General features: G+C 33.3%; 1 protein-coding gene across 2 annotated transcripts in view; it reads left to right on the top strand.

The window, feature by feature from the left end:
* SA1 (stromal antigen) overlaps positions 1 to 24,811 on the top strand; it is a 63,318-nt gene that overhangs the window by 17,235 nt on the left and 21,272 nt on the right. For both annotated transcript variants that reach the window (XM_069841348.1, XM_069841349.1), the window contains exons 6-11: positions 2,388 to 2,592; positions 8,906 to 9,131; positions 10,620 to 10,773; positions 12,776 to 12,924; positions 17,101 to 17,323; positions 23,795 to 24,013. In XM_069841348.1, the coding sequence (XP_069697449.1) occupies positions 2,388 to 2,592; positions 8,906 to 9,131; positions 10,620 to 10,773; positions 12,776 to 12,924; positions 17,101 to 17,323; positions 23,795 to 24,013 (1,176 nt within the window). The remainder of the gene's footprint in view (positions 1 to 2,387; positions 2,593 to 8,905; positions 9,132 to 10,619; positions 10,774 to 12,775; positions 12,925 to 17,100; positions 17,324 to 23,794; positions 24,014 to 24,811) is intronic.

A 24,811-nucleotide genomic window follows, 5' to 3' on the forward strand; every position in this document is an offset into this window, starting at 1 on the left:
AGTAGACATTTCACAGAAAATTTCTAAATACACCAAAACAATGGGAATAATTAACAACATTATGAAACCTTCCCTAGTACAAAGGCATACTCGAATTCGTCTTTACAAGACATTGGCGAGACCTGTACTTTGTTACGGCAGTAAGGCATGGACATTCAGGAAGAAACACGAAAGAATAACGGCTAATGAAATGAAATTTATGAGATTTACAGCGGGATATACGAAATGGGATCACAAACGCAATGAAGATGTAATGGAAGAATTACAACTAGAATCTGTAATTAATCACGTAAAACATTATCATAACAACTGGATAAATCATCTGCATCGCATGCGTAGAGATAGAATCTCAAAAGTCATGCTCCACTATCGTCCAAACGGGAAGAGATCTCTCAGTCGTCCAAAGAAGTGCTGGATTGAAAATTCAACTGTGAGATCGTAACAGGCCATTTGGCCTAATACTTGAAAGGAAGAAGAAGAAGAAGAAGAATAACATAAAATCAAGCTTGTATTTGTCTGCTATTAGTGGTCCCAGCCTTCAATAAGCACTTGAGCAGTAGCACGTGTACTGTGCCGTGCATAGTACTGTTTGGTAAGTACTACAGGAACAGTAGCTGCACGCCTACAATCCACAGAAAGTTCTTGCTTTGACTCCTGTTGACTTCGTTCCTTGCGTCGTGTTCAGTCAATGGTTACTGCAGCACTGTGTGGACTGCCCTCACTTTCCTGCATAGGTCTATGTGTTTTTCACTGATGAAACATGTTGAATTAGAGATGGAATGTTAATTGTTGGAATAGTCATGCATGGGCTGATGCAAATCCCTGCACTGCATTTGTGAGGAGCCATTAAGTAAGATTTTCAGTGAACATGTGGGCAGGCATAGCCAGTGATTTCATAATAGGCTCGTATTTTCTTCCATGCTGCTTAACTGCAGCAGTGTGCACTGTGTTTTTGGTAGATATACAATATACCATACTTTAGGTCTCTGCATATACATCTTATATCATAATCATGTGTGAAGTATAGTATAGGAGGATAATCTTGCATTCATACCAACAGACTTTTCTGCTGCCAGTAAACTTCTTGATTTTTTTTTTAACACAACCCTTATTATGCTACTTTTGAATAAATGCGTGACTATATGATTTTGTTGGTATGAAAGATTCTGGATATCTGTGATTGAACTTACGACTGCACTTTTTAACATGTTTTACAGTTTTATTCTGTGAATAAGTTTCTACTAAAAATGTGCCTAATACTGTGCTTGCCATTGTGTTAGTTTGACTATGATCATATGCTACTTATCAGCTGATAATGGGAGCAAGTGATGCAAGTGCCGATAACTTATAGCTTTGATATGTGCTGTAACAGATCTCAAATTATGAATTGGGTCTCTTTGAATTGTTACAGTATTGGTTTTTTTTTTTTTCCTTGTACTAACAAACAGTTTTAGTTACAGAAGTTTGTAATTATATGAATCACGTGAAAAATTATAGTTAGGATTGTTTTCTTCTTATTTGCTTTGATGTGGCTATAACCAATCTGAAATTATGAATTGGATCTCTTTGTATAATAAATTGTTACAGCATGTCTTTTTTTTCCCAGGATAGTTATATTAACAAACAGTTGCTGTTAGAGAAGTTCGTAATTATATGAATCATATGAAAAATTACAGTTAGGATTTATTTATTCTTATTTGTGCTCTTTTTCTATTTCTTCTTACTTTCTCTAATTTACCTTAGTCCTGCTCTTATTCTCCTCCTCTACATCTCTTTTGCTCCCTGATTCTCCATTTACTTCGAAGCATTAATTTCAGACATCCACTACTACCTCAGCATATTGAAATAAGATATGTAGTAGTAGTAATATCTATTGCCCAGGCACTTTGAAGTTCTCCATTCGCCTTTTAGATTCGCAGTATAATTTAGAGTCCAAATCCAGAAGATGTGATGCCAGAGCTGGACATTTTCATAGATGTTCTTGATTCATCAAGAGTCTTCTAGGTTACACAAGATGCCTTTTGGTGAACGAAAAATTCCAATTTTAAACAGTGTGCTGCTAAGCAGTCATGGCCAGTTAGCATTCGAAATTTTTGCTACTGAATCATGTCGAGAATTAGGTAGCTATATCGTCCCTCCTCTGGCAAACTAGCAAAAGTGAAAATATAGATCTTAAGTGCAGGGTCACTAATTTGTCACTTTCGCTAGTTTGCCAGAGGAGGGATGAATGTTCTTTTTCGGTAAGCAATACTAACCAAGATTTATTATCACTGATTTCTTGAAATTTCTTTCGAATTTTGATTTGAAATTGTGTTTGTATGAATAATTTGGCACTGTAATAGGATGTGTGTGTTTTTTTATAACATTCAGTTTTTCTCCTGTTGTAGGAAAGTGGAGAGTATCCTCTCATCATGACAGGTCAGACTTGGAAAAAGTTCCGCAACAACTTCTGCGATTTTGTACAAATCTTGGTAAAACAATGCCAGTATTCAATAATCTATGATCAGTATCTAATGGACAATGTTATTTCTCTGCTCACTGGCTTGTCTGACTCTCAAGTTCGGGCATTCAGACATACTGCTACACTTGCAGGTAAGTGAATGTTACTTTGGTTGAAGATTATTTATATTACTACATAAAAGAAGAGAATTCGTAACTAAACCCATAAGTAATAAACCAAGAAATAAACATGTTATGGTAAAAAGAGAATCAGAATCCTAAAACTGGGGCAAATTCCACAAAGGTATGATGTTGTATGTTACAAATTACTGGTGAAAGATGATGTAAAATATGGAGTTATATCTTTCTGTTCCACGAAAGAATTCCTTTAATAACCTATGTAAATATTATTGACAACTTAAATATTCAAGATTGTGCAAAAGATTTCACAATTAGCTAGGTACATTAACACTGAATTTCCAGGTCTCAAATTTATTCTAACTATTGCAGCAAAAATTGTGTATGTGATAAAACGTCTAAAAAAAATCCCCTAGATGTGAAATACCAAGTAAAGTTCTAAAAGCCTGTTCTGAAAATTTCCCCTCCAAGTTATTTATGCAATTTGTTATTGTAATGTGGTATTTTCCCAGAAGGACTCAAATACTCAATTGTAAAACCGGTATACAAAAACGAATATAAATCTACTGTTGCTAATTATTTCGTATAGACCCATATCATTATTAACAAAAAATTTTCAGGTGTTTGAGAAAGTTATATATGAATGTATAATAGATATATTATTACTCGGAATCCAACAATATATTAATTTTTAGGGAAATTTGAATTTACAAGTTGTAGATGAAGTACGTAATTCTTTAATTACATATTAAGTGCATATTTTGTGATTCAGTTACAGGATTTGACTATGTAGATCACAATATATTGATAAATTGAAGTTTTATGGTATTAAGATTGAGACCTTAGGTTGGTTTACATCTTACTTAATAAATAAAAAAAAAATGGAAATAAATATACCAGATACAGTAGAATTCCTCGTACCCAGCAACTGTGGGATAAAGCCAGTGTTGGATAACTGATTTTGCTGGATAATTGGAAAATACATTTATAGGTTATGTAAAGACACACTGTACTGCACAAACATTTTTTCCATGTTGAAATTTAGTAATTTTCGTATAGATATTTAAAAACAAAATTTTTAAATACATACAGTGTTAATTTTTAGTACTGAATACAGTAATGTACATTCATCACTTCATAATTATAGTAATACATAATAGTGTAAAAAATACTAAAAGTTTTCGTAACCTAATGACAGTTTGTGAGTCATGTGACGTGAAAAGCAGTATAGCCAATGTCGCAACTATGAAGACGAAGTAGCGTATGTAATCAGGGGTGGCACTCATTGATTTGAGCATAAGAACATTTTGCTTGCGTTTTGCAGAATTCATTGTGCAACAGCAGCATTTAGCAGTAATAGCCATGATATTATCTATCACTCAACTGAAACTTTTACGCGCTGTAGGAACAGAGAATTTCACACTTTCCTATTTAGACTCATCCAACACCCCTTCGAAACAGGCGAGTTCAAGTGGTAAATTTAAAGATATTGTCTCTACACATTGTTTTGCAAGGTCCAAGTGACAGCTTACCGATGCTACCCAATCTACTTCAGGGACATAACAGGGGTTTCTGTCTGTTTTCACGCGTGAACAATGTAAAGAGTAAACACAATATGTGGCATGTGTGATCCACGAAAACCACTCACATCTTCGTACAGCTCTTCCCTTTTGCATGAATGACTATTTTTTGTTGTTGTTTTGGTATTGCCAATTATTTGGATGCCAGATACGAGGGATTTTACTGTAGTCACAAAGTTAACCACTCAGAATTTAGAGATATTACACACGGAGCTCCCCAGGGATAAATTTTAGGTCCATTATTGTTTCTAGTTTATACAGAGGTCACTATGAAAGTTTTGAGATACTTGAAAGTAAAAGCTGATACACATAAATGAATTCAAACATGGGGTAGCTTCATCCTCTGTGAGTAAACTGGTAGCAGGTAGCGATCCTCTTATTACCTCGTATTCAAGCAAGATGAGGAAAAATAACCCTGTGCATGCTATCTCAGTTGCTGAAATGGAGTTATAAAGAGAACACTTTACAATACAAAACAATACATTTTAAGAAAGGTTGAGAAGATTAGACTGAAAATGTAATTGTAGGTGCAGTGTAATTATCTAAATTGTGTCATGTAATTAATTAAGTTGATATGTATTTAATTAAGATTATATGTAATTAAGTTGATATGTAATTAATTAAGGTGATATGTAATTACTTAAGTTGGTAATAGTTGGGTTTAATAGAAGTGCTTATAAGTTAGATTTACTTTCGCGTATTGTAGGCGTTATTATAGCATAATTTTTATTTATAGTACTAGGTTTATTGCATCAATTTAATTATATTGCTGTAATTATTTTTATGAATATAATTATTGTAATGTTATTATTGTATATTATATATCACTGCCACCAGGTGTATACCCAATTGTAGTGTTAATAAATACATACATACTTTTGAGCGATTATTTTGTACGATTTTAAAAGTGTGTGGACCTTGCTTCTTTCAAGGGGCATAGGCAAAGGGGTGGGGTACTGGGTTTTGGACTTCTCCTTTAACCTAAAAAAAAAACTACATATTTACACTTGAGTATTTTTTTATCCATAATCGTTTCCCCGTCTCTAATTTTTCACTGTCAGAGTAACAAAATCTACATCGACATAAGGCATAGTCCTCCTACACCTCCTTCAATATATTCATCATGATAGTTTCATTCTTGATCCTTGGTGAGTTCCATGTTGCATTATTGTGTTTAATTAAATTTATTTCAATGTATTTTATTGTTTCCATGGATTTTCCTGTTACGTAAAGTGTCTTACCTATCATGTAGAAACAACTATTGACTATATATATGAGATTATTGTGTAAGTGTAATAATGACACAAGCATTTTTTATTACAGAAAATTATACAGAAGTTAAAGTTTGTTAAAAATTGGATGGCTGTGAAAAAGTTACATTTCAAAGATTTTGTAAGGATATTCACGAGTATGTTGTATTAGAACATAGTATAATATGAATAAATGTACCGTGACATATTAATAATAATAATAATAATAATAATAATAATAATAATAATAATAATAAAACATAAAATTTAAACTACCGATCATGTAAATTGTAAACAATTTTAATAATACCCCCCCCCCCCCCCCCCGACAAAATTCTGCATATGCCATTGCTCCTTTCTGTGCAACAATTTTTTCTTGATGGTTTCAAGAATTTAGAAGGGGCAGGACTGCGCTGAAAGACGAGAGGATTGAGTTTCCAGCAATGCAGTAATTGAAGAAAGTATTTCTGCTGTGGAAGAAATATTCTACAAAAACAATTGTGTGCATGACATTGAAAGACATTGAAGCAACCTTGCAGATTGGATCACCGACAGTGTCGAAAATCCTGCACGATAATCTTTGCATCAGGAAGGTTTCGTCCTGATGGGTACCTCACCCATGTTGAATAGTGCGAAAAAATGCTGGCAAAGTTCGACTGAGCCAGCTCTAGACAAGTTTCTGACATTGTCACTGGTGACAAAACCTGGATTTACCAATTTGACTCCGAGACTGAACATCAGTTGCAGTGTGGATCTTTCCAAATGACACTTCATCAACAAAATTGAAGTGGCCTCTACGTGTTGGCAAGAAAATGGTGGCCACCTTTTTCTTCAAAAGTGGCCATGTGGCAACTGTGCTTCTTGAGGACCAAACTACTGTTACCACTAATTGGTACACCATAATTTGCCTACCGAAAATTTTCGAGAAACTTCTGAACGACTGCCAAGAATGGGACTGAGGAATCCTCCTCCATCATTGCAACGCATCTGCCCAATGTTACCATCTACTTCCAGGAGTTCACAGAGGTGAAACTCGTGACTCATTCTCCCTACAGGCATGCCCTGGCTCCTTGCGATTGTTTTCTTTTCTTGACAGTGAAAAACTGCATGTGCAGAAGAAGGTTTTCCAGTTCTGAAGTAGTTGTTACAATGTACAAAGTGAGCTCACAGTCCTTGAAGAAAATTAATGTCAGGAGTGCTTTGAAAAGTGATTTCCAAGAATGTGAAAATGCATATAGTGTCGTGCTGAATACTTCGAGAAAATGCATCAGTCAGAATGATTTTATTTGTGATAATTTTGGCATATCTCAAAACTTTTCGTAGTGACCCTCATATTAATGATTTAGCCTCAACCATAAATAATTTATTCCAAGTAATCTTATTTTTAGATGATACAAGTGCTTATATTTTAAGTAAACAATACGTTCACTTTATAAAGACTCCTAATAAAGTGTTAAATCTAATAAATTAATGATTTAATAGAGCAAATAAACTAGCATTCAATGTTGTTAAAACAGTGTGATCAAATTTTGTACACATAATAGTGCTCAGTTTTTCTACTTTGCCTTGTGAGTACATTCTTTCCCTAATAATGTTTTACATTAAAAACCAAGATATATTTAGTACTAGTAATCAAAACATTCATAATATTAATACAAGACACTCAGATCTCCATCGACATCCTGTTAGTCTCAGTTGTAATAATTATGGTATTCATGCACTGCATAATATTTTTAAAGCTTTGAAAGGCCTGGAGGAAAGGGTCAGAACAGAATTAACAAAATTTCTGTATTCTCATACCTTCTACTCAATGTATATCTTTTGATTTGTTCCACATTTCAAAGCTACAATGCTGATGTAAGATCTGTGCAATGCAATAAGTAAAATAAAAAGTGAGATAAGACATTGCACTGCAAGCTGGAAGGTCGCGGGTTCGATTCTCAGTGATTTTATTGATTTTCTGCATTGAGCTAATCATTCCTGTTGCACTATGGCCTTCTGGCTCACTCAGCCCTAACAGAAATGAGTATAAGGAGCATTTCTTTGGGGTAAAGGCAGCCAGTACGTAGAATTATTATCCCTATTGCTACTCAGTGCTCATGCTTTGAGGGAGGAACAGATGTTAAGGGTGTTCGAGAGTAAGGGGCTTAGGAAAATATTTGAGGCTAAGAGGGAGAATGGAGAAAGTTACACAACGCAGAACTGTACATATTGTATTCTTCACCTGACATAATTATGAACATTAAATCCAGACGTTTGAGATGGGCAGGGCTTGCAGCACTTATGGGTGAATCCAGAAATGCGTATAGAGTGTTAGTTGGAAGACCTGAGGGAAAAAAATCTTTGGGGAGGCCAAGACGTAGATGGGAGATAATATTAAAATGGATTTGAAGGAGGTGGGATATGATGTTAGGGACTGGATTAATCTTGCTCAGGATAGGGACCAATGGTGGACTCATGTGAGGGTGAGAGTGAACCTTCGGGTTCTCTAAAAGCCATTTGTAAGTAAGTAATTTGATTAAATTTACAATTTTTTTGGTATGCAAACACCCAATCGAGATGTTGGTGCATACTATTGATTGGAGTGTAATGCTGCTAGTGCCACACCTGGTGTGACCATAATATTCAAAATATTCAATTACAAACGTTTGAAATAGGTTCACAATTTTACTAAAACAGGATATGTATTAGCAGGTCGATTGAAATATGTTCCTTTAAAGTGAATTTTCCTTAAAAGCAGAAATCAATTACATTGCTTTTATGGTACTTCTCCTGAGTCATTTGAAGTTATAACTTTTAAATAGGGATTTCTTAAAAGCAGGAATGTTAAAATGAAGTTTTATTATATATAAATATAGATATAAAATATGTATGTATGTATGTACGTACGTATATGTAAGAATTGGTATGATAAATGTGAAAATGAAAATGGAGATCAGTCTCTTTTTACTTTTAAAATTTGTTCTCATTAAGGTAGCAGATTTTAAGATAGAGATCTTGATATTAGTTTCAGCTTTAGTAAATTATTTCTATTATAGTGCAGTCCAAAATTTGTTGTATAATGTCACCACACACACTGTTTTAATAATTGACAGCTATGAAGTTTATGACAATTACGTTTGAAAACAGAGTGGGACAACCATTCGTTTGTTATTTGAAGACGAATTGACAAACATTCCAAGTCCACCGAATTAAATTTTTCAGGAGAGGAAAGATACTATAAAGGCTTGCAATATAAGAGTATTGAAATATTTGTATGACTCAGAAACACAGACTTGGAGCTGGACTTGCGAAATTCTTTTTTGTAGGATGGTAGTCAATGCAAAACATAACATATGTCAGGTAAAAAGTCAAATGTAGTAAATTTTGAACTTGTGATGTTTGTCAGTTAAGTTCTTCAGTTGTATAAGAAAGTACTTGTACATCATATATTCAAAAATCTCATTTATCTATGTAAAGTACTGATATTTGTTGCGTTTTTTTTTTAACATTTGGCAGCAATGAAGTTGATGACGGCTTTGGTGGATGTGGCGTTAACTGTGTCTGTCAACTTGGATAACACTCAGAGACAGTATGAGGCTGAAAGACAGAAAGCAAGAGATAAGAGAGCCAGCGACCGCCTAGAATCACTCATGTCTAAGAGACAAGAACTGGAAGAAAACATGGACGAGATAAAGAACATGCTCACTTACATGTTTAAATCTGTGTTTGTGCATAGATACAGGTGAGATGCACATAATTGTAAAGTTTTTAAACTCAAACTGACTCTTTGATATAAAATACATAAGAACAAAGTCTCTAATGTTACAACAAATAATAACAGAACCTGAATAATCCGGAATCCTGTCTATTTTGGAACAATTTATTGTTCCTTACGAAATTCGTATATATTATGTGTAATTTTTCCTGGGGGGGGGGGGGGAAACTGTCCAATGCAGAAACAGAAACTGTCTGCTACTGTTCAAAATGGAAATAATATTTTGGACACACTACTTTATTGTAAACTATATTCTGAAATAGTTTATGCTTTCAAGGAATTTATGAAATATGTAGTCACTAAGATAAAAACAAGTTTTCTTTGCAAAATTTTAAAGGGTGCGAGGATGTGTTGGTGGTCATAAATTTTATTATCCTGTTGACTAGGCAGACAAGTCCCTTCAAAGATTTTCAATGCTTCACACCCGTATACTGTCATAGCTGGGCAGAATGCGTGTGTAGTGGTTTCGTGATAAAAAAGTTGCTTAAAAATATGGCAATATCATTAAGTGATGAAGTAAATGTTATCGAGTTAAAGGAAAATAGAAACAAAGTGTATGGGAAATAATGTTGAAATTCAGTTGTGGAAAATTCAAGTGTAAGGAAAACTTGGAAAAATAAAGGGCGTATCATGAGTGAATGGCTTGAGATCAATAATGGTGACATGAAAAGGAAACAGAAAACAACTGGATACATAAAAATAAATGAACTGTTGTGGGAGTGGATTCTTCACGCCCTTTCAAAGACCATGCCAATTTCTGGACCTATTCCACAAAGCAAACCCTTGAACTGGCAGAGAAATTAGATAAGCTAAGCTAAATTTCAAGACTTCTGATGGATGGCTCCTAGTCCAATTAAATTAATAATGTACTGTGATATACAGTACAGTATTATAGTATAGTGTTAGAAATTAAATTTAGTATATTTAGTAAACTTTAGTAGTGTTTAATGAGTGAATTTCGATGAAATTTATACAGAAAATGAGATTTTCATTAAGATTATTCACCAACAGAATAGGTGACAAAAATTTCATTTAATGTCAGTAGTGTTAAATGAAATATTTTGTACTCCTTGCAGTTTGCGGCATGCCATTTTATATTTTATTTATAAAATATTTCATTTTAACTTCACACCTGAATAACACAGAAAGCTGTACACAGTGAAAAAAAAATTAGGACCATATCACTTCCATCTTTAATGTATTGCATTTAAGCTGATAGTACTGATAAGCAGACAGGATGAGAATATTTTTGGAGACGAAATGAGTAGAAATAATCAAGATTAAAGTCTCCCCCCCATTTATTCTCGTCAAAATTCACGCAGAGAAAAATTATGTGACAAAATAAAATAATTAACCTTGATAAAATTGTAAATATTGCATCACTGTAGGCCTGAGTACATCAATGTAACATGAAATTATCTATGAATTAACAAAGATGTTTGTATTGATATTTAGGGACACCCTGCCTGAGATTCGAGCAATTTGTATGGCTGAAATTGGTGTATGGATGAAGAAATTTCATCAGAATTTTCTTGATGACTCGTATTTGAAATACATCGGTTGGACTCTTCATGACAAAGTGGGAGAAGTTCGTCTTAAATGCTTGCAGGTAAGATATATGCTATCGCTGAAGTGTACATTTAACATGATTATTCTCAGTAATTGAATTGGTATGTCCGTCAAATTGCTTATCAGACCCACAATGCTATAATTAGCAAAATATTACAACATTTACAGTGTTAAACATTTTCGGCATAAACTGCCATCTACAAATGGGCAGACAGAAATATTCATATTCTTGTATTGTTACGTGTTCAGTTGATGGCAGTTTGTGCCGAAAACATTTAACACTGTAAATGTTGTAATATTTTGCTAATTATAGCATTGTGATTTTGATAAGCAATTTGATCGACATACCTATTCAATTATTGCAAAAGAGCTTATCGGACCCACACATCATGTCATCAAAATGATTATTCTCGTTTAATATATAAGGCACGACCAAATGAAACTGATTTTTGTTCATTTTCAGAATGCCAATTATAGTTTAATCAAAGATATGTTGCAACCTGTTAATTTTTGTGCCTACAAATGCAAATGAAAAAGTTGATATGTATACAAAGATATCTTCGCAGATTCGGTCATTGAAATATAAAATGGAAGAGGCGAATGTATATTTGAAAATAAGTGTACCTCTTACAGTATTTTGTTTAGGAACAAAAGTAGACTTCAGCTTGTATAAATCAGACTGTAAAGACAGTGGAAGTGCCAGTGACTTGCAATTTTGACAGCTTAATCACATCAATTAGTCAGACATAAATTGTAACTTAGGATCTTATAAGAATAGATGCAGAAACATAGAGAAAATTGATGTTTCTAATATAGTACAAGGAAATAAATATGAGGAAATTTCATAATTTAACTAAAACTTATGAAATTGAGTGAAATTATTTTATAGAGGTTAGAAGAATGAAGTATTTCAGAGTAGTGTTAACGAATTTTTGTACAGTGATTGATTTTTATGATGATAGTTCGTCTCAAGAATGTTAGATGTCAATGTAGAAAGAGTTCATACCACTACATTTTTGTCATCTAAAATTTTTTTATTAGCAAATGATGTATAAATTTTCGATGCAACTTTATTGTGTTCATCTTTCTCCTGATTGTTTCTTTACTATTCGTTACACACTATTGCTTGTTCTCTTAATTTATTATTCAAGAGTTATTTTCAAATCATGTGTTTCTTTGAGATTTACATAACATAAACTTAAACAAGAATAAGATTATTCACTTTACCATGAGGCTGTGGTTTTGTTTCTTTGACATTTACATAACATGAACTTATTCAAGAATAACTTTCTTAGCTTCACCATGGCCTCCAGATACTGTGGTTTTGTTTCTTTGACATTTATATAACATGAACTTATTCAAGAATAACTTTCTTAGCTTCACCATGGCCTCCAGATACTGTGGTTTTGTTTCTTTGACATTTACATAACATGAACTTATTCAAGAATAACGATCTACAATTGCCTTATTTCCACAAGTCATGCCGAAGATCCAATGATATTCCAACACAGCTAATGAGAAGCCAGAAGGAAAATAGACTATCTCCACTTCTACAAACATTACCATGGGCAGACAAACAGACCGATGACCGATCAACAAATTGACTGACGTTTTTGCACTTGTAGATAATTTAATTTTTGACAGATGGGTATTAGCTCAATATCGAAGTTAGGATGAGATAACAAGGGGGATTATTATGAAGACAGTAATAACTTAAGTAATGACTTTCTTTTTTATTACTTTTTTCTTTTAGTTTATTATAATTGTTCATTTTTTATCAATTTTTGTTTTATTTTTATGTAATAAGTTTTTATTCTTAATCTTTTTGGAGTGTTGCGAGAATTATAATGATTGTTGATAATATTATTTGTTTACAGTAATTTCGACCGGATCAAAGAAAGAAGTATTCACAGTTTCAAATGATTTGTTGTATTTTCGAGAATATTTTAAAAATACCTAGAAATTATCGGAATCATCCCCCTTCTAATGGAATACTGAGTTAAAATGTACTAATATTTTGTATATTAATTTTTATGATGCAGGCCCTTCAGCCTCTGTATGCAAGTGAAGAGTTGAAAGGCAAGTTGGAACTCTTCACCAGCAAGTTCAAGGACCGAATTGTTGCCATGACACTGGATAAAGAGTATGACGTAGCAGTACAGGCTGTCCGTCTAGTTATCAGCATCTTGAAGTATGTATCATTTAAAAAGTTTATAATTCAGAAAATAAAAGTTTTGTTATACTGTATTTACTCATGTAATGGATGCCCTTGCGTAATGGACGCACCCCAATTTTTCGCGTTAAAATTAAAAAAAAAAAATTCCCTGCATAATAAATGCATCTCATTTTAAAGATCGTAAGATTGGATGCACTGCTTATGTTTTTAAATTCAAGTTTTTAAACAATAATGCATGGTACCACTGCAATCGTGATTGGTTCTTTTTTATATGCGCACTCTCCAATTGTCGTGGTCCGTGTCGCGATTCTTGTCGTGGATCTTGCTGTCCTTGTCTTCGTCTTTGTCCTTGTTGTAGTCATTATAATAGTAGTTACTGTTGTCTTTCTCATAGTCCATATCTAGGGTGACCAGACGTCCTCTTTTATCTGGACATGTTCTCCTTTTTAGACCTTTGTCCGGGGTCCGGGTGGATTTAAAAAAAAATCAAGAAATGTCCTCCTTTTCGTAACTTGTATGCCTGATATTTTGAAACTACGTGATTTGATGCCTTTTTCAAGTAATTTGCCAGTAGGTGGTAATCTCTCATGACCTATCCTTTTTAACACATATAAAACAATTGCAAATAGAGCCTTCGAACTGGTAGGTTTCATCTACAGAAACTCAAAAGATTTCAGTAATGTTGAAACTGTCTTAAAAATATATAATAGTTTAATACGCATCTATAGTTTGGAACCCTCACTATCACTCGCACTCGGTCATTCTAGAGAGAGTACAGAATAAAATTCTAAAACTGCTATATATGAAAAAACATTCATGTTACAACATATTTCAATCTTATGAATCCATGCTGGTTGAATTTAATGTACCATCTCTCAGTAGTCTCAGGATAAGAGCACAACAAATGTATTTGTTCAAAACCATAAATGGTTTAATAGACAACCCTGATCTTCTACAGCTAATTAGTTTCAATATTGGTAAATGAAATTTGAGAAAGCGATCTCTCTTTTATTTACAGACATCAAAAACACAATTCATAAAATGTCTCCACTTTTATTAATGCTTCGAACTTACAATCATCTATCAAATAAACAGGATTTAGATTTCTCGTTATCGTACAATATGTACGAGAAAAAGTTATATACAGCAATAGTTTCATGATATGAGCCGTTCAGAGCAGAAGTGGTGTAAGTCAAGAATGGGTAATGAGGGTTGAAGTACACATTCTGTAAAATACAGCGCAAAATAACAATTAATATTCACTTTATTTAAACTGTTAGTACTCAGTGGATACCAAGAACGACATATTAATTGCTACTTTGCGCTGTATTTTACAGAATTTTACTTTAAACCTCATTATCCAATTTTGACTTACACCACCTTTGCTCTGAACGGCTCATATGTTAAATTCTAGTTGCATGTTAGTTATAGTTATATTCAGATATCCTACTAATTGGAACACATGTTCTGTAGTAGTGAATTTCTTAAATAAATAAATTAAGCCTATTAGTCCTACTGTATAATACTGAATACTGAATTTATTAACATAGTGTTATATTTACTCTGTAATTTGCCAATTATAGCTACATTTTACATTTTTGGCTATGATATCTATACTTAACTCTTTTTAATTTATTTTTATTTGATATTTTTCATTTATATCTATATTTGTGTTTTTTATTATCTATTTGTTTTTTTTTGTTTTTTTTTTTTTTCATTTTTAATTTTTAATTTGTAATTACATTTGTATCTTGCATTTGTTTCTGTTTTATCTCTTTTTTCATGTTATATGCAATTCTATGTTTTTTTTAAACAAATCTGTACTGTCTATTGTAATTGGGGCTTTGCCCTGTTATAGACATAAATAAATAAATAAATAAATAAATAAATAAATAAATAAATAAATAAATATACTCTTTGCCAACGTTCTTAACTCTCTTTGTCCCTCCTTTTGATAATAATTATAGTTCCCTTAACTTTCATATGTAAAATCATTTTATATTATTAGGTTTTATCATAAGTATGCTATAATAAAATAGATATTGACATAATTTTAAATACAATATAGGCCTAAGTCTAAATATAAATAGATATTTTCTGTCCTCTTTAATAATTATAGTTCCCTTGACTTTCATATGTAGCTAACTGTAAAATCATTATAATTATTAAGTTTTTGTAATAAAATAGATATTAACATACTTTTAAGTATGATATAAGCCTAAAGCTGAACTGTATATTGACGTAATTTAAAGTATAATATAGACCTAAGCCTAAATCAAAGTACAGTGTGTCCGCAGAACCATTCTGAGGTTATAAACTGCTATAGCATCGCTGTCAGTTGCCGAATTTATACGAAACTGGTATCATTAGAAAGAGAAACTAAAAAATTTTTGTACTACCTCAAAAGACACTCGATGTGTGCTCCATGTGTCATGTTGCAGACATCAAGGCGATATTCCCACTCCATCATTAGTGTCAATAAATGTTCACAGAAAACGTGTCTTTTGCATGGTCATCAGGTTTCAACTTATGCACTAATTGCAGTTTGTAGGGGTGAAATCGCAGACGAGAACGTAGGACCTTGGAAACGGTGGATTTAGAAAGTTTAACTACAGGCTAGCTCTACCCACAGACTATCTAGCTATCGAGGACTATGTACAAATGCCTCCCACACCTGTTCTACAGTTTCCGCACTGACAGGCCGTTTCCCTGAATGACCTTTCCTTTTATCACATATGCTACAAATCTCTATACCACTTCAGAATCGTTTTGTCAGTAGGTGCTTCAATGAAAATTCCGTCTGAAAGCAAGCTGTACTCTTACTACGCTCCGTTCCTGTGGATTCACCGTAACCTAAATAATCCTCCAAGTGCTGCAGAATTCACATAGACTTGAAAATTCAACATTCAGATCATTTAACACAATTTACTTATATCCGACAATGGCTTAATGACAAGTGAAATAGCGGAAACAGCGTGTTTTTCTTTCTTCTTGTGCTGCCATGTGTTGTTTCGGTCAACAATTATCAATTACGCATTTCCTATGTGTCCAGTTCTGTGTTGTGTAACTTTCTCCATTCTCCTGTAACTTCATCCCTCTTAGCCCCAAATATTTTCCTAAGCACCTTATTCTCGAACACCCTTAACCTCTGTTCCTCTCTCAAAGTGAGAGTCCAAGTTTCAGAACCATACAGAACAACCGGTAACATAACTATTTTATAAATTCTAACTTGTATTTTTACACTACTTTCTAAAATATAACTTATTAAAATACAACTAAAATGGATAGAAAAGAAAACCAATAGTGGTTAAATAATTGAAATTGTCTTTTACTGTCCACTGTTTTACAATATATGTAACAATACTATTTTAACAATCATCTAAGGTCCGTAAACATCATTGTTTAACATATACTGCATATACATACATATAATACTTTTATATTTGCCTTAATTTTTCTACATATTTCTTCCGGAATTTTAACATGATGTAATTCTAATGTTCACCACCTACAACATTGGACACTGGCCTTGTTACTTTTTCCTGTTGAAATAGATGGTGCTGATCGCAATTTCGCATCCTGTTTTCTTTGTCCATGGCTATATCTTAAGTATTGTAAGACTGTGGTTTATTCTTCATATTGTAATGAATATTTATGAAATCGAGATACTTCGCATTAGTATTTCTCCATAAATACGAGCTTCATTTAAATGGTAGCACTATGCAGTACACTGACATTACTTCCTCATATTACTCAGTCAACACCTGTGGAGTAATGGTTAGTGCGTCTAGCTGCGAAACCAGGTGGCCCGGGTTCGATTCCCGGTTGGGCCAAGTTACCTGGTTAAGATTTTTTCCGGGGTTTTCTCTCAACCCAATATGAGCAAATGCTGGGTAATTTTCGGTGCTGGACCCCGGACTCATTTCACTGGCATTATCATCTTCATCTCATTCAGACGCTAAATAACCTAAGCTGTTGATAGAGCATCGCAAAATAACCTAACCTCATATTACACAGCCATCTGTGAGAGTTTGTTAATGTTACCACCTGGTTCAGTGGAATATGGAGTTTGACGTCACTGTTCTGTGTCATCGTTAACCTTATCGAGGTCTGCCATGCTTATGGTCCATTGCCTCACTGAGTGCATTATGACTTGAATTCCTTGTAATTGAATACTTTTAATTTTACCAGGCATCATAGAGACATTCTAACAGATAAAGACTGTGAACATGTGTACGAACTGGTGTACTCCTCTCATCGAGCTGTGGCACAGGCGGCAGGTGAATTCTTGAATGAACGTCTCTTTGTGCCAGATGAAGAAGCAGTTGCAGGCATTCGAACCAAGCGAGGAAAGAAGCGGCTGCCCAATACTCCACTCATTCGTGATTTGGTGCAGTTCTTCATCGAGTCTGAGGTAGGCAGGACATGTATGTTCGTTGGTCGTGTCTGGAAGTGAAGAATTCTATTGTGTATGTGTAAAGGTGCGTCACACTTAGCGAACGAACAATGAACGAATGATGAAGTGAAACTTCGTTGTTTGTTCGCTGTTTGGAATAACATACAAATCATCAGCAAATGGTCAGAATACATTCACGTTCGCTGATTATCCGTAATAATGGCAGACAAAAATATAATTATAGCAAGTGCAGCCGCTGTTATTATAGGCAGTTTAATGAAAAGAAAGTTAAAGAAAAAAAGCGATGGTGGCAGACGCCACTCTACGAAAGTCGCAATCAATATAGACGCACTGATTTGCTGCATGATTTACGTCGAATGGAATCGGAACAGTTTCTCAACTTCTGTTGCATTTCAGAAACAGACTTCGAAATATTACTGTGCAAAATAAGGCCAAAAATTTCTAAGAAAGACACAGGCTGGTGAGAAGCAACACCTATTCAGGAATGAATAGCATTAACATTTCGATATCTCTCTACAGGAGATTCGTATACAAGTTTAATATAGTTTTCAAAGTGTCGAAACAGCTAACTACCAGGATTCTTCCAGAAGTAGGCTATGTACAGCTATAATTGAGGAACTGAAAGATTTTATTAAGGTACGACTGCAAGATGGGGGAAAGTTTCAATATACAGATACCTCACTGACAATAATTGTCTTAAAATACTAATAATAATACTTTTCAATGCCAATAATTTATTTTGTGTGCACAAGGTTGGAACTTTGTTTTTTCTGGGCGTGAATTTGTCCAAAAGAAACGACATATGTTTATACACGAACCAAGTTGACTCATACACTTCATCACTCCCCATTCCAGATCTTTTTGTGGACTTCTGTCTTTCTCTCCGGAATGATGTCAGTAGGGGCTCAATTTTCTTTTTGACTTCTTCTCCCTACAATAAACAACAAATATGCATCCACTAAAAATAAATAACCAAAAATAATTTTCAAATTTTGCACGTGTTTGACTTGCCTACCTGGAGCTGAACATCTTTCCAGTAGCTTCCCAAACATGTTTTTGGGATTCCATAAAGTTTCCTGCTCCCTATATGCATTAATAAGATTTATAACAGCGTCTTCCGTCCACTCCAGTTTCAACATCCTGTTGATGAAATTGAACTAAGCGCTGCGTTCTGCTACAAACTACAAACTAGTGGCAAATCCCGTCCACAACGAATACCAAATTCCTTTGATGTACCAACAAGCGACGGATCACTTCCGAAGGCAAACCAAACATCAGTTTGCATTTGCTGCGACGTACATATGTTCCGATTTCAATTATCGAATGTATTCGTTTGTCGTTTGTTCATTGTTCGTTCGCTAAGTGTGTACGCACCTTAAGATGAAATTCATTAATTCTGATTATAGATTGATAAGGATGAATAATGACTAGGAGGACTGGATTTTGACTTGAGTGAGAAGTGACAGAGAACCTTTTCATCCAGAGATAGGCTTACTTTGTGTTCTGTACATCTACATCATAGGCCTTCCAGCTTTCCTAACCTTCTGAAGGAAGCTGTAGTTAAGAATTTTAGTTATATTATGAATCATTGTCTTTGGCCAGTGTGAATCCATGAACCTCATATTTAATGGCGTTACTCTATAACTGATAACATTTCTCTTAATACCTCCATCATACCAATTTTTACGACAGATCACAGATTTTGATTATATTGTTTCAAGTGGAAATTAATTGTATAAAAATGAATATAGTAAATCCAAATTATACGACATTCTAACTTTGTTGAGTTACTGGTAGGAAAGGTTGTGTTCTGCTACCTTTCTAGTTGATGTGTTTGTTTCTGCTTGCTTCTGTCAGGTTGCAATGTTTTCTCAATGTGGAAATGAGACTGATAATGTAGAGGTCCCGAGTTAGAGACCTGTCTAGTTTTTTTTCTCTTTCTTTCCTTCTCAATTATTGTATTTACCTTCTTCCTTTTGACCACAGTGTTAGCTTTGTGCATGAGTGTGAGACTTGTATTGTAGAAGTCCAACATCCAAGACTTGTCTAGCTTTTCCTGTTTCTTTCTTGTATGTTCTATCTCGGTTTCCAGCGTATGTGGCTCTTCAGATGTGAAATCCCTATTGTGTATGAGAGTGTTTGTAATGGTTGGCTGGCAAGATGGAGCACCTCTTCATGAGGTGATAGTAGAATGAAGGACAAACAGAATACTCCGATCAGTCAATCTTCTTAATGTATCCAGCTGTTTGCTGACAAGATAAAGTCCACTATAGTCCACTGTAGTCTATTCAGTTGTTGTTTTTCACGAGAAATGAGGGGTATTTTGATCGTGTCCATTATAGATGCCTGTAAGCTCTAATTAATGTATTATATATTTTGGGTCCAAAATTTCTGCTGTGTTTTAATCCAGCAGTTGTGTGGCATTTGGGAGTATTTAGAAAGAAACTGTAGTTTTGTCTCATCTGGTATTCATGAGGATCAAATTTAAATTTATTGTGGTTTTTATGGAAGTAAATCAGCAATTTTTGTTTATAAATTTGTTCTAGATTTGATACGCCAAATTCCTGAAAAATTAATTTTGTTGGGTAATCAAAAGGTTTATATAGACAAATTTTGATAATTCTTTTTTGGAGCAGATTTAAAGGACGGAGAGTCGATTTTGCCATTCCTCCCCAACCTAAAATACCATACTGAATTATTGATTGAAACAGAGCTAAGTACACAGTACGCAGAACATAAACAGGTAAATAAGAGCGTAGAATGGAAAATTTGTGGATTGTTCTACGCAATCTGTTACACAGAAAGGAGATATGCTTGTCCCATTTTAAATGTTGGTCAATAATAATGCCTAAATATTTAACTTGTGAGGATATACTCAAAGCGTTACATGAGCAAGTAGGTAGGTTACAATCATGTATAGTTATACTTATATTATTATTTATTTCTAGTTGCTCAAGGCCATGTGATGTTAATGAAAATGGTATTAATTTTGTTTTAGAAACGTTCAAAGAAAGTAAGTGAGCATCCAGCCATTCTTTAATAATATTAATACCAATGTTAGAATTTTGATAAGTTTCATTCCAACTCGAACCGCTAAATATAACCACAGTATCATCAGCATAAGAATACAGAGTACCAGAATATTTCTCAATGTCAATTTTAAGTAAATCGTTGATATATATCAAAAACAAAACAGGACCTAAAATCGTCCCCTGAGGTACACCTATATCAATGTTACGTGATTTACTAAGGTGATCATTTATTTTAGTTGCTTGAGTTCTGTTACTTAAGTAAGATTTAAATAATTTTAAAGCAATTCCATTAATTCCTAATCTATCCATTTTATTCAAAAGTATACTGTGATTGACCGTATCGAAAGCTTTTTGTAAGTCTAGAAAAATTCCTAGACATTTATTTCCTACATCTAATTGTTGAATTATTTTTGAGGTAACTGCCATAATAGCATCATCAGTGCACAAATTTTTTCTGAAACCAAATTGATTATCATTTAGTAGTTTATTTTTTTTCTAAAAATGTTATTAACCGTGTTTTTATACATTTTTCAAATACCTTAGAGAGACTGGGTAATAGTGAAATGGGTCTGTAATTATTAAGATTATTTTTGTCACCAGACTTGTGAATTGGTATCACCACAGCATGTTTTAGGGCTGAGGGAAATACACCTTGAGATATGCACAAATTAAATATAAAGGCAAGTGGTTTAGAAATAGCTTCGATAATAAGTTTCAGGGTATTTGTTGTAATATCATCAATACCAGGAGCCACATTATTTTTTAAACTGTTTACAATATTAATGATTTCACATTCGTTTACAGGAAACATAAACATAGATGATATACTTTTATTATAAAGCTTATAGTGATGAGTACCAAATACTTTCTTTTTTATATTAGATATGATGTCATGACTTACATTAGTAAAATGATCGTTAAATTCATTTGCGATAGTTTCCTTATTTTCAATTGTTTTTCCATTTCGACATATAATTGTCTTTAATATACTATTTTTATTACATTGGGTGTCAGTAGCTTCGTTTATGGTCTTCCAAAATTGCTTTGGATTATTTTTATTTTTGCTAAATTTTTCAGAATAATATTTGATTCTCTGATTTCTTATTACATTAGTGAGAATATTTCTATATTTTCTGTAGTAATTTAATAAAACATTGTTTTGTGGGTCTCGTTTAACTTGCTTAGCTAACTTATCCCTAGATCGTATTGATTTAACAATACCTGTGGTAATCCAAGGTTTCATTTTTTTGTACTTACTTGAGAATTTGAGAGGGACATGATTAGAATATTTACAAATTAGGTTACAGAGTATTTTATAAAAATTATCGAAACATGTATCTGCGTCTTCATTGTAGAATATAGATTCCCAATTAATATTATTAATATTTGATATTAGGCTTTTATGGTTTATAATTAGCTTATAATTGTCCGAAGGTTCAGTGGCTTCTCTGCTAATACTTTTATTACTGATTGACAACAATGCAAAAGTCATATAATGATCTGTTATTGCGCTTGCATATACTCCAGGTATAAAATTTAAGTTATTTCCCGTTTTTAGGAAAATATGGTCAAGACATGAATTGGATGATGGACGAGTAATGGAATTTAAGTATTTCACGTATTCATATTCATGCATGATATTTAAATACGTGTTGCCAAAATTATCTAATCTATTTTCTAAAATTTGAATGTTTATGTCACCCAGAATAACATGGTTGTTTAAATCTTTGTATATTGACAAGAAGCTTTCAAAATTTTTCAGAAATTCATTTTTGCATAGTTTTGGAGATCTGTAAATTGCAGTTAGGTTAACAAGAGTATCATTAATAAGTGTTAATTGAAAATGTATAGCGTTGCAATGGGAAATGTCAATATCACTTAAAGACACTACGATGTTTTCCTTAAAATATACAACTATACCATCACATTTATTATACTTATTACTTTTAACAAATTTTTTATAACCATTAATATCATAGCCAGAGTCATGATCAAGCCAGGTTTCAGTTAGAACTATAATATCAAAGTAAAAGGAAAAATTATTAAGTAAAACACAGAGTTCGGAAAAATTTTTGTTGATGCTACGAATGTTTAAGTGAAATATTTTAAGATCTGATAGAATATTGGTAATAATATACTCATTGCAGTGAAGTAAATCGTTAAAAACCATTGTGTTATTATTGTTATTAAATTTGCACTGATGGATTTCATTTAATATAGTATTACTAGCCATTTTTAAGTCAATTATATTGTATAATTAAACGTGGTTAGCGACATAATAGTATTTACAAATTATTTACATCGTCAACATTAGTGATTTTACTCACGGGGCTGGCTTCATCTTTTCTTGCAAATATCTTACCGTCTCTTGTCCATACAAATTTATAATTCTTCAGTCGTGCTGCATCCCTTGTCTTGTTCAAAAGGTCTCTGGTCACTGCTGTCAGTTGGTCAAGTACACTTAACACACATAGATTTAAGAAACAAATCAGATTAATTATTTAATTGTTTAAGCTAATTGAGTTAAAAATTGTTATTCTAATATTTATGTACTTCTGTATTTTCTGTTTGTATATAGACCCTGTTATTACATGCTGTATGTATTTTACCATTTATTAATGTGATTGTGCTCAATGAACTCTCGTAATTTTGTGATATATTTTGTATAACTGATCTGAACTGCGCCCGAGCACGAGCTTCTGCTCTTTCGGGCTGCAATGCCTAATGTAGCTCAAGTGTATAGAATTAATAAATATTATTATTATTATTATTATTAAACTTAAATAATTAGAATTAAATAAATAATTAAATAATTAGATGCCTGTTGCTAGTAGCCAGAGTTGGGGTGTAGTCAATATATACTGCAGAAAGAAAACCAGTCAATGTCCTCATCAAATTGGATGTCTCGTGCAGCTAGTAGCCATGTTCTAGCATGCTGTATATCAAGTTTTTTTTATATAGTTTATAAATAATTCATGTAACCAGAATAGACACTGGAATGACATGATAGTCATTTCATGTCAAATGGCACAAAATGGACCAAATTTAGACTTTCATATTGTCTGATTGCATTTATATTTTTGATTAACTCTGTGGGTCTACTGAAATAAAATAGCTATCAGATCCAATTTGTATTTACAAAATCTAAATAGAATCCTACTGAAACTTAAAACAAGTCTTGAATTGTTCATGAAAACTAATCAGAGATTAATTATAGTCTTGAATAAACAATTTGAAGACTTTCATTTAATGAAAAGTTTAGAATTCTAACGTTGTTTCAGTTTCTACTCTCCGTTGTGTCTTGCTTGTATTAAGTGAAACTCTCCTTCAAGAACAGCCTGCATTTAAGTAGTCCCACAGAGGTTCGTTGAAAAAGAGATTTTACTGTGTATAAATTCTTAAATTGATTCAACAATTTATTAATATTTTCTGATAGCTTCATGAACACGGAGCATATCTGGTGGATTCCCTCATTGAGTCAAATGAGATGATGAAGGATTGGGAGTGCATGACTGATCTGTTACTGGAGGAGCCAGGACCTTCAGAGGAAGCTTTAGATGATCGACAGGAGACTAGTCTGATAGAGATTATGGTCTGTTGCATTCGTCAGGCTGCAACAGGGGAACCACCTGTGGGCCGTGGACCTACTCGTAAGGTAGGGTTGATTAAATTTCAGTGTAAAGGAGTCAGACATTTGATTCTTGTTATAATTCATCACTATTGTCAGGAAATGATTGTCAGCTACTTTGTAACATTTTAGAGTCTTAGAGAAACGTCTTTCCATTGTTATTTGGATTTGTTATTGATGAAGTCACGTAGGTTGGTACCATAGTAAGGCCTCTTATTTTTTTCTAAAAACTTAAATTGCTAAAATTGTGGCATTTGCATGAAATATTCCTGAATCTTTTATAAAGATATCAGACTGTTTCTTTCTGTGGTAAGGAATTCAGTCATAGCCCTTTTTTGTATGGTAAGGAATTCAATCATAGCCCTTTTTTGTACTAATATCAAAAACATTCACTACTACACTTACATGAAATATTGTATTGTCACTCTGTATTGTGAAACTATAAAGATGTCTATTGGCCACCAGTCAAACTCACAATATTATGTGGCACCACATTTTAAATAAAGAAAAAAAAAAAAAAACAAGGATTTACTTTGCAAATTAAGCTTTCAGGAATAACTCCCTGTAAAGTTAATTTGAATAATTTCGAGAGAAAAATTGTTCCGGGGCCAGGTATCGAACCCGGGACCTTTGGTTAAACGTACCAATGCTCTCCCACTGAGCTACCCGGAACAATTTTTCCCTCGAAATTATTCAAATTAACTTTACAGGGAGTTATTCCTGAAAGCTTAATTTGCATAATACACGTCACTGTACATAACAGAAAACCACAATTTAAAGTCACACAGAGTTAGTGTGCACTCAAATGTTGGTTGCTTGACTGTT

This window comes from Periplaneta americana, chromosome 12 (assembly GCF_040183065.1).
Source record: "Periplaneta americana isolate PAMFEO1 chromosome 12, P.americana_PAMFEO1_priV1, whole genome shotgun sequence".
Taxonomy (NCBI): domain Eukaryota; kingdom Metazoa; phylum Arthropoda; class Insecta; order Blattodea; family Blattidae; genus Periplaneta; species Periplaneta americana.